The sequence below is a fragment of the Vicia villosa genome, linkage group LG6, assembly GCF_029867415.1.
Source record: "Vicia villosa cultivar HV-30 ecotype Madison, WI linkage group LG6, Vvil1.0, whole genome shotgun sequence".
Taxonomy (NCBI): domain Eukaryota; kingdom Viridiplantae; phylum Streptophyta; class Magnoliopsida; order Fabales; family Fabaceae; genus Vicia; species Vicia villosa.
Window position 1 is genome coordinate 159858708 of NC_081185.1, and position 15437 is coordinate 159874144.

At 32.9% G+C, this 15437-nt stretch overlaps 3 protein-coding genes across 3 annotated transcripts; 1 reads left to right on the plus strand and 2 right to left on the minus strand.

The window, feature by feature from the left end:
• Positions 1–3194, plus strand: LOC131610835 (WD repeat-containing protein GTS1). The gene is made up of 8 exons (XM_058882885.1): positions 1–236; positions 333–540; positions 826–921; positions 1027–1101; positions 1576–1686; positions 1906–1997; positions 2320–2404; positions 2552–3194. The coding sequence occupies exons 1-8, from the start codon at positions 103–105 to the stop codon at positions 2936–2938; spliced, it is 1188 nt and encodes a 395-aa protein (XP_058738868.1). The 5' UTR covers positions 1–102; the 3' UTR covers positions 2939–3194.
• A 424-nt stretch (positions 3195–3618) lies between these two features.
• On the minus strand, positions 3619–6297 carry LOC131610836 (probable U6 snRNA-associated Sm-like protein LSm4). The gene is made up of 7 exons (XM_058882886.1): positions 6182–6297; positions 5867–5908; positions 5663–5761; positions 5498–5575; positions 4940–4979; positions 4279–4458; positions 3619–3878 (listed from the first exon to the last, which is right to left on the minus strand). Exons 1-7 carry the CDS (start codon positions 6182–6184, stop codon positions 3856–3858), a joined length of 465 nt encoding a protein of 154 aa, XP_058738869.1. The 5' UTR covers positions 6185–6297; the 3' UTR covers positions 3619–3855.
• Positions 6298–13172: 6875 nt separating this feature from the next.
• LOC131615158 (magnesium transporter MRS2-F-like) lies at positions 13173–15042 on the minus strand. The gene is made up of 6 exons (XM_058886649.1): positions 14679–15042; positions 14473–14549; positions 14118–14250; positions 13798–13939; positions 13562–13682; positions 13173–13457 (listed from the first exon to the last, which is right to left on the minus strand). The coding sequence occupies exons 1-6, from the start codon at positions 15040–15042 to the stop codon at positions 13173–13175; spliced, it is 1122 nt and encodes a 373-aa protein (XP_058742632.1).
• Positions 15043–15437: the final 395 nt, after the last annotated feature.

Here is a 15437-nt window from a genome sequence, read left to right on the forward strand (position 1 = left end):
TGTAGCTGATCAAAGCCCTAAAACCCTCATCGATATTGAGAACACAATGCTCTTCTTCTTCCTCCTCTCTGCAATTGCACCCTATAGCAACAAAAACAAAAAATGCAAACAATTACATCCATGGATGTCGAGGAACAACAACCTTCGCCAACACCCAGCAACGTTAAACACTTCGGTCTTAAAAACTCCATTCAAACCAATTTCGGCGACGACTATGTTTTCCAAATCATCCCTAAGTAAGTTCCTTTTCACTCAAAAACTCGATGAAAAATTGAAAAATCGTTGCTTTTTTTATATGGGGTTCTAATTTGTGGTTCTTTTCTTAATGGAAGGGATGATTGGAGTTCAATGGCGGTTTCACTGTCAACGAATACAGTGAAACTGTATTCGCCAGTAATGGGTCAATATTATGGGGAGTGCAAGGGTCACTCTGCAACTATCAATCAGATTTTGTTTTCGGGTCCTTCTAATCCGCATGTTCTTAGCTCTTGTTCCTCAGATGGCACTATCAGAGCTTGGGACACAAGATCATTTCAGCAGGTCTATTTTGTTTGTTGTATTTGTTACTATAAGCTGTAAGCTGTTTTTCATAAGCTATTGTCTTCATATAATTTATAAGCTGTTTTCTTTTCATAAGCTATGACTGATGATGACTTATGAAAATATGCTGTAAACAATTTATAGATATGTCATAAGCTGTTTTCGTGAGCTCTTCCGAATAGTCTAGCAAGTGTATATGTGCCAGTAGATAAACTCGAATAAGTCAATCCAAATAGACTGGTGACTTTTGTTGCTTGAGTGGTGAATGGAATGTTAAAACTGCAGGTTTCTATTCTCAATGCCGGTCCTTCTCAAGAAGTCTTTAGTTTCTCTACTGGAGGGCCTAATGGAAGTTTAGTTGCTGCCGGCTGTGATTCGCAGGTTTGCGTTTAGTTTCTGTTACCTTGGTGATTGATACTGTGTGAAATGATTTGAAGTTTAAACTGGTATGCAAGTTTTATTACCCTGGTGTTTGATTATACTCAGGTACTGTTATGGGATTGGAGAAATAACAAGCAAATTGCATGTCTAGAAGATTCTCATATGGATGATGTAACTCAGGTTTGTTCTGTTTGAATTACTTGTGATGGAAATTTATATCTTAATCTAGAAGTTGATCTGATGGAATTGTAACTCTGGTGAAAAGATGTTTTGCTTGGCGATGCCCTCCTAGAAAACCACGTATGTCATAAGAATACCAAATCTAATGTAATATCTTTCAACCACTTACCCCCTTTCTCCTTTGTTGTATGGCATACTAAATGCAATCAAATTCCTAATCGGCCTTTATCTCGCATGCTCAGAAACTGCTATAAATATTTGAGTAAGATGGAAATGTTTGTTACCTTGGTATATATACATAAGATGAAGATATCCACGGGAGTCATTTTAATTATCCAAAATAAAGGTTTAGGGAGTTCTTATACCAGCTCTGGTTCTTTTGCGAGACAATGATTTTCATTTTTTAGTATTTGATTATTGAATGTGGTGCATAAATTCATGTCTGATTTGTTGAAAATGTGTGATTGATTATAGGTTCATTTTGTCCCTGATGAACCAGGCAGGCTCATTTCGGCTTCGGTAGATGGGTTGATCTGCATATTTGATACCAGTGGAGATATCAATGACGAGGATCATCTAGATTCAGTATGTTTGAGACTCATTCAATTTCCTTCAAATGATAATTTTTGCAATTTACTACCTTCTTGAATGACCAAATATATTAAAATTCGATAAGTAATCATTAGAATAGGATTGTATAGTTTGCTTCCACATCCATAATGTGAAAATTAACAGTGAGATTGATACTAATAACCTTAGTCCTTTGTATTTTTGAGCTGATGAAAGTTTCTCATACTAATGTAGGTGATTAACGTGGGAACTTCAATTGCAAAGGTGGGTTTTTTTGGAGAGAGTTATCAGAAGCTTTGGTGTTTAACACATATTGAAACCGCGAGGTACAGTTTATCGCCATTACGGGTTTTTCTTTCATTAACGGTTAGATATAGTTCACTCATTTGCAGTGCCACATAATTATGTTGCTGTACTTTGTCATGCATTTAGTGTCATCATAGTTTCTAATGAAAGGTAAATTGATGCAAAATCAAAACAGCTATTATACAGATTAATAACGTATCTGTAGATAGTACTTTCTGCTTAAAAAATCAGACTCTATTGCTCCTTATGTGAGCTATATGGATTTGCATGTGCAGATTTACTCTTAATTTTTGCAATCTTTGATTCTTATATTTCTTTGATTTGTTCTATTCTTCTGTGTAGTATCTGGGATTGGAAAGATGGTAGAAATGAAGCAAACTTCTCAGACGCTCGTACTTTAGCTTCTGAAAGTTGGAATTTGGATCATGTGAGTTCCTATCATCTTGTTTGACTGAATATGCTTATTTGTTTGAACTTGAAAGACATTACAATTCATACATTAGAAATATAGTAATAAGGGCAAACGGTATTATAAAGCTATTGCCGCAAACTGAGATTCACTTTATTTTGGCAGGTTGACTATTTTGTTGACTGTCACTACTCGAAAGAAGCTGAAAAACTATGGTTAATCGGTGGCACAAATGCGGGTACTTTAGGTTACTTTCCTGTAAATTCCAGTGGAACGGCAACAATTGGAGCTGCAGAAGCAATTCTTGAAGGTGGCCATACAAGTGTTGTTAGAAGTGTTCTACCTATGTCCAGAATTCATAGCGAACTTGGTAGTAGTAGTAGTAGTCATGATCATAGCTCAGGCATTTTTGGATGGACAGGTGGGGAAGACGGAAGGCTATGTTGTTGGCTGTCCGATGATTCGCCTCAAAAAAATCAATCTTGGATTTCAAGTACATTGGTTATGAAACCAGAAAGAACTTGCAAGAAAAATCGTCATCAACCCTACTAATACCAGTAGCCCAATGCCATTAACTAAAACAGTTTGATGCCAAAGAAGCATTTTTTTTTTGTCCATTTAGTTAGTTTTTTTCTCTTTCACTGAATTTGGGTTGGGATTTGATAGATTTTGATTTGAAATTTATGTATTTTTATGTATTTGCTGCGTGTAATATTTTGTAATGGGGGGTGTTTTACATTACCCCCTTATATTTATCATGTAATATAGTGATTCATATTTTATCCAAACTACCAAAACTTTCATCGTATTTCTTGTTTTCTGGTTTCATTTTTATCCTTTTTCCAAAAAAAAAAAAACATGATAATTTCTTCAGAGGTTGATTGCATCACCATACATCATGCACCCATATCATTCATATTTTGATTGGACTTCTAATATCTCAATACATAAAACTCAGTTCATTTGATTTTCCTCTTTCTTTTAAAACAATTAAACAGATGAGTAGTTTCTAAGTGATTTTCAACATAGATCAACGGCGGCGCGGAGGGCAGATGTTCAGTGGCAGGTCAACTACAGAAACATGGAGGTGCAGAGGACAGCGGGACTTAATATGGTTCGTACAATTGATCAAATGGACACAATTTTCTCATAGGTATGGTGACTTTCCCACGCTAAAGTCACTGAATCCTTATCTTTCAAAATTTGATCACACATTGGGATGATATTAGAAATTGATGCAATGATAGAATCCTTCCTCAAATATTAATATACTATATAATAAGCACAACATTTTTGAGATTACAAATATTAGAACGGTACTGGAAAGCTAAAATCCAAGGATGCACATGAAACACTGGCAGTAGAGTCTGCTGTTGACACGCATAAAGACAAGCACAGATGCCTCCAAAAGAAGCAAGCTTGCCCATTGGAAGTAGTTCACAGTTCACACTTCATATAACTTGCTTAGATCAACCTCTACCTCGCCCAGCACCTACCAAAAGAAGCAAAGGTTCCAACAATAAAGTTTAGAATTAGAACCAACAATTTGTAATATTAGTACATAGGCTTTTCAATAATAATAAGCTTATAAGCTGAATAATTTACTTATTTATCAAGAGCCTGGTAAACTATGAAAGTAAAAGATAATGTAGGAACTTGGAATTCTGACATGGTGTATGAGGTATTAGTATATATGATAAGCATATTCTCAAAGTACCTTAAATGATTTCTTAAAATTAGCTTCTGTGTTATTTTTTTATATTTTGTAATTTGTTTCCTTATTTGATAAGAATCATAAATCTAAGTTAATAAATATGACTAAAGGTTGATATTTTGTTTGTATCATAACAAAAACATAATTTAAGAGAACACATAGTGCATTTAGGATTTACCTCTGCTTCCTCCAGGCTTTCCACTTGGGCCACCCCTACCTCGGCCTCCGGCTCCTCTAGCACCACCATCATCAAAACCACGTCCCATGCCTTTTGTTTGGCGTCCACCAGCACCGGCACCAGCACCACCATCCTCCCTACCTCTTCCCCTACCACGTCCAACACCAGGCGGCTTGCGGTCTAAAAAGGGTGAGATAGATTAGATAAATTTATTTTTTATATTAATTGGAAGGCTGCACGAATGGCATTTTAAATAATATGTAACTGAAAAAATGTCAGAAGAAAATCATATGCATATTTATTATAACAAGCATACCAAATATGAAATACCAGTATTCCTTTTCCCCTTAATAAACCACCTAATCAATTTATATATGAAGATAAAGACCAACTGTTAGATCTAACAGGGGAAGTTTGTTTGGTTTGTTATGGGGAATCCAAAACACTAAAGAGATGTTGTTTTATTGGATATGACACCATATCTCAACCCAAAATCTCAACTCAAAGCATCAGATTCATAGGTCCTTTATACTTTATATCCCCTTACTTTATATCCCCCTCAACACGCCCATTCCATGTCAATGTAGGATTTATCACTCACACCCATATGACATACTTGGAACTCTGGAAACAAACTAGATATCAAAACAGTACTTCATACCTGTACGACTCTTGGTTTCTTCCTGAACTTTGTCAATAACCTAAATCAAAAAGCAATAAAAGAAAATTAGTTGACAAAAGTATGTACAACTCAAACATCATTTATCAAATTATCAACTGATTAACTAAACGGGTAGCCAATGCAGAAGCTCCTCCCACAGTGCTGTTGACTGATGAGCACAGTCTTAGGGCCTAAGCCTTCAAGCACAAGGCTTTTCACAACTGAACCCATGATCAATCAATCACAAAGGTAGAAATTCTACTATTGTTCCAAGGCTCACCTTCTTAACAACCTATTCACCAATGATTTTTTTAAAACGAGTTTAAAGGGAGTGTACTGTCAGTGTAAACTAACTTCACAGACGCATCCAATAAGAATCCGCTATTCGGACATATCAATTTACTCTTGTAACTGACTCTTAAAACTAATTATATGAAGTGGCAAACAAACTAACGGTTTCTCATTAGATGTCACTGTAAAGCTGATTTACGCTGATAGTACATATCCCTCAATCTCTTTTAAAATAATTAAAAGCTTACTGATCACACCACTACATACCTCATCAGGAACTCGAAGATACTTAATCGTATTTCCCCGTATGTAGCATTCAGGCATCCTCCAAAACCTATCTCCATCCTACATTACCAATTTCAATAAAAAAAATTCAACAAACCTTTCAATGATCACAAACACAACAATCAAGGGTTTCGAAAAAAACATTACTTTTGAGGTACAAATAACTTCTCTGAGATGAATATTCATCCATGTATCACAATTAACCAAATGGCCATTATAAGTCTCACCATTTTTCAGCTCCACCAACTGTTTCAATTACAACAAGTTCAAAAAAAAAAAAAAAATCAACAAACCTTCAAAACCAAAAACTAGAAATCAAACATCAACATCACAAAGGTATTGGTTACTTACCATAGGGTGTCCTTGTGCAGTCTTAAGAAGGGAAAGAGGAAGCTGCAAAAGTGAAAAAGGGTGAAAAATGAACATAACTGCAATCATAAGTTCAATAACATAACAATAACTAACAGTAACAGTGACAGTAACATTAACATTAACCCTAATGCTTCAATTTTGACAAAACATGTTAGGTTACAGACACGAAAACCTATGATCAGTTGGGGAATTTGAATGCAGCTAGGTTTTCCGCTAAAAAGATTGTTTTTTTAGAAGATCTAGGTATAGCTTTTGAAAAGAATGAGGTTGGAAAAAGAGAGGTGAAGTAGTTACCATGGTGGTTTCTTGAACGCCGCCGATGAAAAGAGCGGAGTGTAAAAGAAGACGGAGGAGGAGGAGGAGGGAAACTATACGCTCTGATTGATTTCTTATTTTTTTTCTTGATTCTCGGTTATTCTCATCTATAAATAGGAAAAAAATAACTTAAAATTTGAATTTTTTTTTAAAGTCTTAAATGCATTTTTGATCTGTCATTTTAAAAATTAATCTTTTGTTCCTTCAACTTTTGTCTTCTTTTATATAATTTAATAGTACAGGTTTTTAAAAGAATAGGGATGGCAATTCGGCCAATACCTTATAGGTACTTCAAAAAAATGTTGTAAGATAAAAACCCTCCAAAATGGATACGGGTATGAGTAAGGGTAATTGTCCATTAAAATAAAAGGGTATAAGTGTGGACACAGATACCTTACTACCCACCCGTTCCATATTCGCGCTACATGTTTATTTAATATCATTTGTATTATTATATAAAAATACATGTTTATCAATTTTTAAAAAATATTTAGCTATTAAACTATTACACATTTTAATAAAAGTGTTTATTTATTTATTAACTCAACAATAACATTCATAATTTTTTTAATATTGTTTAAAAAAACTTACATTATATGCTATTTTGTAATTAATTGATTTAATTTTACAACAAACGCGAGTAAACAAGTATTGGTATGGGTATTGAGGTACCCATATGATACGAGTACGAATATGAACATTGGTGTGCCCACACGAGTTTGGGCTCGGGTATGTGGATTTTTTCTAACAGCAGGTATGGGGACGGGTACTATAGTATCCTGCCTAAATGGCTAAATCCTGCTCATTGTCATGCCTATAAAAGAATTTTAAGGGCAAAAGACCTATGTAGGTTCATCTCTCTAACCCACAAATCAACAATTATTGTAACTAATACGTGGTGTATAAACATTTAAACTTAATGCAACCCAATTGCCCTGACGATTTTTGACAAGGATATTACGTTTCCGGCGCGATTTCACCAGTAAATTTTTGGGTGAAACTTCTCCTTTATTGGTTCAAACTCCTAGCTTTATGGCTGGGGACCACGAGGGAGGAGAGAAGGTTGAAGGAGACGTTGGTTCTTGGAGATTACGATTACTCGAGGGAGGGGACGACTTAAGAAGAAGGTGTCTTCTCTAGCAACTCGCCCAATTGTAAGTGTAGTTAATGGGAGAGCAAATATTAAAAATAAGGGTAGCAAAGGCAACAAAGGTGGTGTGGAAAATATCACAGAGAAAAGGGACTGTGAATCCCTAGATGGTGAATCAATGAAAGAGAAGCTTGAGGCTAAAGAGGATAACAAAGGGAAAAAGCTTTGGGTGGATATTATTAGTGGTAACAAACTTCCTACTAATGGATTAACGATAGCATACTCGACTCCAAAAATCGTAAAAGGAGACATTGAAGTGGAAATTGAAGCCTCAGATGTGGAATCAGAGGTTCGCTTTTTGGAGGACATTATCATCATGTATGTTCTTGGCAAGGATATGGTCATAAATGTTGTAAAGCAATTCATGATAAGGTTTTGGAATTTTTTTCAATTTCCATAATTATACTACCATGATGAACGGTACTTTTGATGAAGCTTCACTCGACTCTTGGTAAGGAAATGTTGCTTCTAAGAGGGTTATATTCAATACATACCATGTTGATGGTTTTGAAGAACTGGAGCCTTGAATTAAACTTCAAAAGGGAGTTGATAAGGATAATGCCTGTGTGGGTAAAGCTTCCTAATTTTCCCCTCCCTCTATGGGGTGCTTCAAGCCTTTGGATGAGTGCACCGCTAATAAGCTGAGGATTTCATTTTCAAGAATTCTTATGGAGATTGACATTACTAAGAAACAAAAGGAAAGTAACTCTATTAAAGACAATGAGGAGAATAGTTTTGAGCAATTGGTGGAGTTTGAATGGAAGATGAAGTTTTGTGACATCTGTCATGAGGCAGTCCACCAATGCGAGAAGGAAAAGTCAAAGATGAACAAGCAATGGAAACCAGTGCAAGTGGAGGGGAAGAATAAACCAGTTGATGTATGTACTCCTTGCAACCCTATTGAGACAACTTCTAATCCTTGGATTCAAGTTATCACTAGGAAAATGAATGGAAATGAGGTGCTTCAAGATGTTATAACCAGGGTAGATATAGCATGTAGAAATGGATTTGAACCATTTAGGATTAGAGATGATCCTAAAGTGGGAACAGAGAATGTGCCATGATTATTTCATGGAATGTGATATGGTTGAATAGGCCAGGGAAATTTAAAGAGATTGCAACCCATCTCAAGAAGCTAAACTCTAACATTGGAATTTTGATCGAAACTCGAGTTAGACAGAATAAAGCCAATGGTATTAGAAGTAAGTTGGGGAACCATTGGTAGTTTATAGATAATTACAATAATCATGAGAACGGGAAACTTTGGATTCTTTGGGATAATAATAAAGTTAACATTAGAGCTACATGTAGCACTGAGCAATTGGTGCATTTTGGGATCTATAATGCTAATGGTGATTTTCGTATTTGGTGCACTACAATTTATGCCCACAACACTTTGGAGAAAAGGAAAATTTTGTGGCAGGATATTGAAGCTATCTCAAGTAACACTAGAGGGCCCTATTTTTTATGGGAGATTTTAACAAGGTTATGATAGTTCATGATAGGATTGGGGGAAATCTAGTCCAGAAAAAAGAATGTACATTGATTTAAGAGATATGATGGATATAATAGGATTGTTTGAAAAAAATAGAACTGGAAACCATTTTATATGGTCCAATAATCATAGTAGTGGTACAATCTACTCAAAGAATAGATAGACTTATATGAAATGTTAATTGGCAACAGATGCATTTTAACACAATCTTGAGGATTATAGAACCAGGGCTATTTGACCATGCTCTTCTGTGCTTGCAAAGTACTAAGCAGAGACAGAAGTTTAACAAGAGCTTCAAATTCCCTAATGTCATGGTTCAAAGTGAATGGTTTATGGCACTTGTGGAGGCTAATTGGAAAGAAGGTGTGGAGGGCAAGCCTATGTTCAAAGTGTGGAAAAAACTTCAAAGACTGCAGAGGGTTATCAAATAGAGGAGCATACCTTTCTGTGGTATTGGGAAACAATTGGAAAAGGATAGATAAAATCTATATAAATGTCAACAAGACCTGTTAATTGATAGAATAGATTTTGGTAGGATCAACATAGTTAAAATCTATACTCATGAGGTGATTAATCTTGCTAACATTGAAGAGAATTTGTTGAGACAAAGGGCCAAGATTGATTGGATCAAGCTTGGGGATAGCAATAATTTGTTCTTGTATGCCACTTCGAAGAGTAAGTATAAGTAGACTAATATTAGTTTGCTCAAAGATAAGAATGGCAATCAACTTGTAACCCATGATAAGATAGAGATGGAGGTCCTCAACTTCTATAGGGACCTAATTAGTACATCAGCCTCCATGATAAAGAAAATTGACATTAAGGTTATGAGAGGTGGGAAGCAAGTTAATGTTGATCAGTTTAGAATGCTAACTGCCCCTGTAACTGAAAAGGAGATTTATGATGCTTTAAAGAAGATAACTGATCTATCTACTCCTGGGGTGCATGGTTGTGATGCTAAATTCTACAAAGCTACTTGACACATAATCAAAGAGGATATTATTGAAGCTATTCAAGACTTGTTTGTTAGAGGAAGAATGTAGAAAGCTGTGAACAATACCTGGGTTACTATCATTCCTAAGCATTCCAATGCTTGTATGGTGAAAGACTTTAGACTTATCTCATGTTGTACCATCTTATATAAAGTGATCTCCAAAATCATGGCTAATAGGATGGGGAAAGTTCTAGGGAGTATTGTTGATCTCAGTCAAGTTGCCTTTGTCCCAGGTCAACACATTCAAGACCATATTCTCTTAGCATATGAGTTAATTAGGGGTTACAACACTAGAGGATGAGCCCTCAGATGTATGATCCAAATGGATATCCAGAAGACTTATGATGGTGTGGAATGACAATTCATGGAAGATATTGAGCCCGTTTGTCTCGGCTTTAAAAAAATGGATTTTTTCTTTGTATTTTTTAAAATAGATTTTTCAAAACCGTTTTTCAAAATATTACAAGTTTTTTTATATTCTTTTTTTCTAAAATGAAACACTCATTTTGACATCCTAATACATAAACATACATTATTAAGAACAAAACTTAGTCAAAATCTCAGTTTTTTCAAAAAGTTGTATTTCAAAAATGACTTTTATGAAAATCTATTTGAAATAGCTTCAAAATTAAGTGATTTTTTGAAATTTTGATATCCAAATTTTTTCCCCATAAATAGATGAAATACCTAAAATCACACTTTAAGAATAACTATTCAAACCAAAATTTCATTTGAAGCTTTTATAAAAAGTTTCTTTGTAAAAATTTTTTAGACAAAACTTTGTAACACTATAAAAATCATTTTTAAAAAAAGACAAAACAAACGGGCCCAATGGGCTATGACCATGGTGAGAACTATTTCTTACAGGTATAAGATTAACAATGTGACTTTTGATAATGTGCATGCCTAAAGGGGATTGAGACAAGGTGATCCTATGTCTTCCCTTCTCTTTGTTATAGTTATGGAGTACTTGTAAAGGGTACTACAAAAACTTGGTAAGATTCCTAATTTTAATTTTCACTATAAATGTGAAAAGTTAAAAACTATAAATTTGAGTTTTGCAGATGATCTATTGGTGTTTACTAGAGGAGACATTGGCTTTGTAAATCTTGCTTTGCAAGATTTAAAAAGCTTTTAAGAGTCCACAGGTTTGTCTGTTAACCCCAACAATTGTAGAGCTTACTTTGGTAATGTAAAGTATGAGGTTAAACACGAAATCCTTAGACCCACTATCTTTGTTGAGGGTCCCCTTCCTTTTAGATATTTAGGGATTCCCCTCACTAGTAAGAAACTAATTGTTAATAATTGCATTGGTTTGGTTGACAAAATAGTGAGAAGAGTTAGGCATTTGAGCTCTAGGTTGTTAAGTTTGGCTGGTGGGACTCAACTGATTAAAAGTGTCATTTTTGCCATTAGTAATTTCTGGCTGCAATGCTTACTTGTGCCTGAGAAAATTATCAAGAGGGTCGAAACTATTTTGCATATCCTTATTGTGGTCAGACATTGAGATTATTACTAGAAAATACCATGTGTCTTGGAAGAAGGTGTGCTCTCCAAGAAATAAGGGTGGCCTCAACATTATTGCCCTGCAAGTTTGGAACAAGGCAAGCATGTTGAAAAACATGTGGAAGATGTAACCAAGAACAACATGAAATCATCTTTAAGATGATTGGAAGATGTAACCAGGAACAACTTATTAGAAGAAAAAGAGATATCATTTTTATTTATGTATATTCACCTCTTATAAAAGTTTATGTGAGTTGTTATATGTGTGTGTGTGTGTGTGTGAGAGAGAGAGAGAGAGAGAGAGAGAGAGAGAGAGAGAGAGAGAGAGAGAGAGAGATGAGTCAAGGATGACTAAGTCAAGTCAAATGGTTACAGATAATAAATAAAATGAATAATAATTGTTAATAATAATAAATATTAAATAAAATATTTTCTCATATTTATTGAAACTATTTAAACTTTTGAAATATAATCACACTTTGCAACACATACAAAATAATAGTAGCGGACGGACCAAGAGAGCTCCAATGACTAAACTAGAATAATAAATACCCATAACCAACCATACAAACAAAATCATCTTTGATTAAATTTTTATCTTTAATTATGGAGTTCCGTATGTAGGAATATGCATGAACAATGTGAAATAGAATACGAGCATACATATTAGCGAGAATATTATTCTAGAACTTATAGGTTGTTTGGAGCATATCTTATACTAGTTCAACTTTTATTTGCTTATATCTATATAATTGATTGTGTATTAAAATTTCTTTACCGTTTGAAAAAGAAAGTTAAAATACGTTATTCTAAAAGTTTTTTATTTGATTATTTTTTATGTGAAAAAATCAATTTTTTTCATATTACAAATATCTTTTAAAAAAAATAGCATATTTTATAGAGTTAATTTAACATTATTTTAGTTTTTCCCTCTTTTTACTATTATTTTATTCATGATTTTTTTTATATAAAAAAATCTTTAATATGTTAAATGTTGAAGAGACAAACCAAATATGCTATAAAATGTTCAACAAATTCATTCCTATTTTCACTTCCATGAATTTTTTTAACATCCATCAATAAGTAAATTTCACTTCTCTCTATTATATATATTAAAAATGTTTCTATAATATGATTTGATATTTGACATTTATAGTGGAAATTTTATGAAATGGTATTTCAATGTAAACTTGACAGCACTATTCTATATTCATGTAATGTGTAAGGGAATAATATGCAAAATAATTTTGTAGTGATTCTTTAAAGGATGAAGTAGCGTGTACATCTAAATGTCATTGTAGTATACAATCATACAAAATATATTTTATTTAAAAGTTTAGAAACTATTAGAAAAAACAATATCCTTTGAATTCGACTATATTCAAATACATTTTAAATAAAAAAATCAAAAAATCAAATAATTATAATCATGATATACCCCCATGCTATATATTAAAAATACAATTTTATCTTTAAAATTTAAAGAATAACTGATCTATCAGATTTTTGTATAGATCAAATACATTAGTTATTTAATGTTTGATACTCAATTAAATTCAATTATACGTAGTTATTTTAAAAGAATTTGATTTATTTTCTCAATTCAAAATTTATATGATTTTTATCATAAATTTATTCATTATTCAACCCACAATATTTTTTTCAAATAACATGTAATAATTAAAATAATTCACATATTCAAAATGAGTTTACCAAACAATGTGAAAAACACAATAATTTATAGTAAAAAATCAAAACTATTATCTTTAATCATTTACACATGAATTAGTACTAGTCTATATGATCATATATTACTGACTTGTCTTTATTGAGACAAAATATATCTTTTTTTACCCCACCAAATAGAAACAATAAATAACAATACACAACCTGAGAATGTTCCACCAACTGTAGCCCAAAATTGATGATCAGGTTGGCCGTCAAAGAGATCAATATGAACATTCATGCCAAACAATCCAACAACCACAATACCTGCATTGACTATCACACTCATTGTGCTGAATATTATTGATACTTGTAGTAGCTGATTTCTCTTATCATCCAACATTATGTTGATGTGGTCCTCTGTATCATCTACATACTCACTTAACTTAACAAAATAACAAAAACATGTATCATTTATATTTTGAATAAATCATAATTATTAAATCAACAAAAATATTTGACTTTAATTATGTCTAATGAAATACATACACTGGACAATCTTTGCAAAATTCCATTTATCTGTGCAAAATACGCTTCTAAAAGCATCTCTAATTCCTCAACATCAGGCTTAGATTCATAGAATCTGTATTGAAACGTATTTGATTCATCACTACAAATTAAGAAACAAGTTATGAGTATGAGTATGACTCCCATAATTAATATATTCTATCTATGTTTCAAGATAGAGAATTTATCAATAATAGACTAGTGTTAATAATTTGCACCTGTCATAGAGATCTTCATCAATAGCTAAACTGTATCCTTTTCTTAATGATGTTTGGTCTATTAAAGAATCATCAAATTTTCTTGTCAAGTACATTTCAGCCATGTCATAATCATCATCCAACAAGTTTTCTAGTTGATGTGCTATCTGTTAAATTCAAGAATACTATTAGTTTTTTTTAAGAGCGGCATGGTTTTATTAAACAATTAAAGAATTCCAGAAATATATACACTATACTATTATATCCTATATTTCTCTAATGCATCATTATTCATTAGTTAGTAAGTTAATATCTAATGAAAATATTAGAATACTATTTACTTACCTTATGCGCACGACCAGAAAGTGCAACCAAACGATTCTTGATATGCCTTACACGTTCAAGATTTAGAGTACTAATTTGAGAGGCCAATTCATCTAAAGCTGGGTAAGCCTCCTCTTCCAATCGTTGATTCTAATATAAACACACAATATGAGTTATAAACCACATAAAATATGTATAATTCTATATTGTTACTAGGACCGTCACAAGATTTTGGAGGCCCTGTATAAACTCTTATGTTCATCTGCTATGAATAGTAGATGAGCACAATAATTTATAAATCATAGTTATATTTTGATGCATTTCTCTGTGTGCATATATTGCACATGCTTTCAATACTATAAAGATGCAAACCTCATATTCAAGGCATGCACATGCCGATTCAATACAAGTCTCGAGAGCTTTAAACTCAAAAGGTAATTGCTTATGATCTGACGTTTCCGCTACATCAATTAGTGTACCATCCACAAAACTCTTATTGGATGCATTATTCAGAGAATCAACACAACTTCGTAATGACGGTAACCCTTCCTCCATTAAAATTTTTAATTCACGATCACCATCATTGTCGTTATCATTTGATGTAAGCTTTTCGACATTATTAGAGCGAGGAATACGCGCTTGAAGATCTTGAAGGAACAAAATAAAGAAAGGGCTAGAAGAATTAATTATAAGCATTTGGTTTGAAGTGATGATGGCTTTAATGTGTTCTAAGTTAACAACAATTGATTTTTCTCGTCTTATAATAGAAGAAGGGTACAAAAGTGTTGGATCAAGAACTCTAAGATCTCGCGCCGGTAAACCTGTTCGTCGCATAATGGAGTGTTTGTCGAGATCCTCAATCACAAATTCACCTGTTTCTGAAACTATCATCCAACTTCTTAGATCCATTGCAATAGCCTTTCGTCTACCTCTTATCGCCATAGTTGATGCTTTCCCTGTTTTTTCCTTCAGAATGTTTCTCTACTTACCCACCATGCACATTAATGTATTCAATTCAATACATAATAATTTAATATTTTTTTGTTAAAATAAAATAATGTAATTTGATTATAATGAATAACTCTATTTATAATTAGTTATTTTATGTATAATTAGTTTTTTTTTCTTTTTCTTTGTTGTAACAAACTGAGGAAGATCTTCACATTTATTTAAAGAATGTATTTTGATTATGAATAAATTAATATTTAAAATATATAAGCATTAGAACAAATTGTATATGAATATTAAAGATCAAATAATAAACACAAAATATAAAGCTCATGTAAAATAAATAAATAAATAAACTTAGATTTGTCTTTAAAAACCTAAAAATCTAA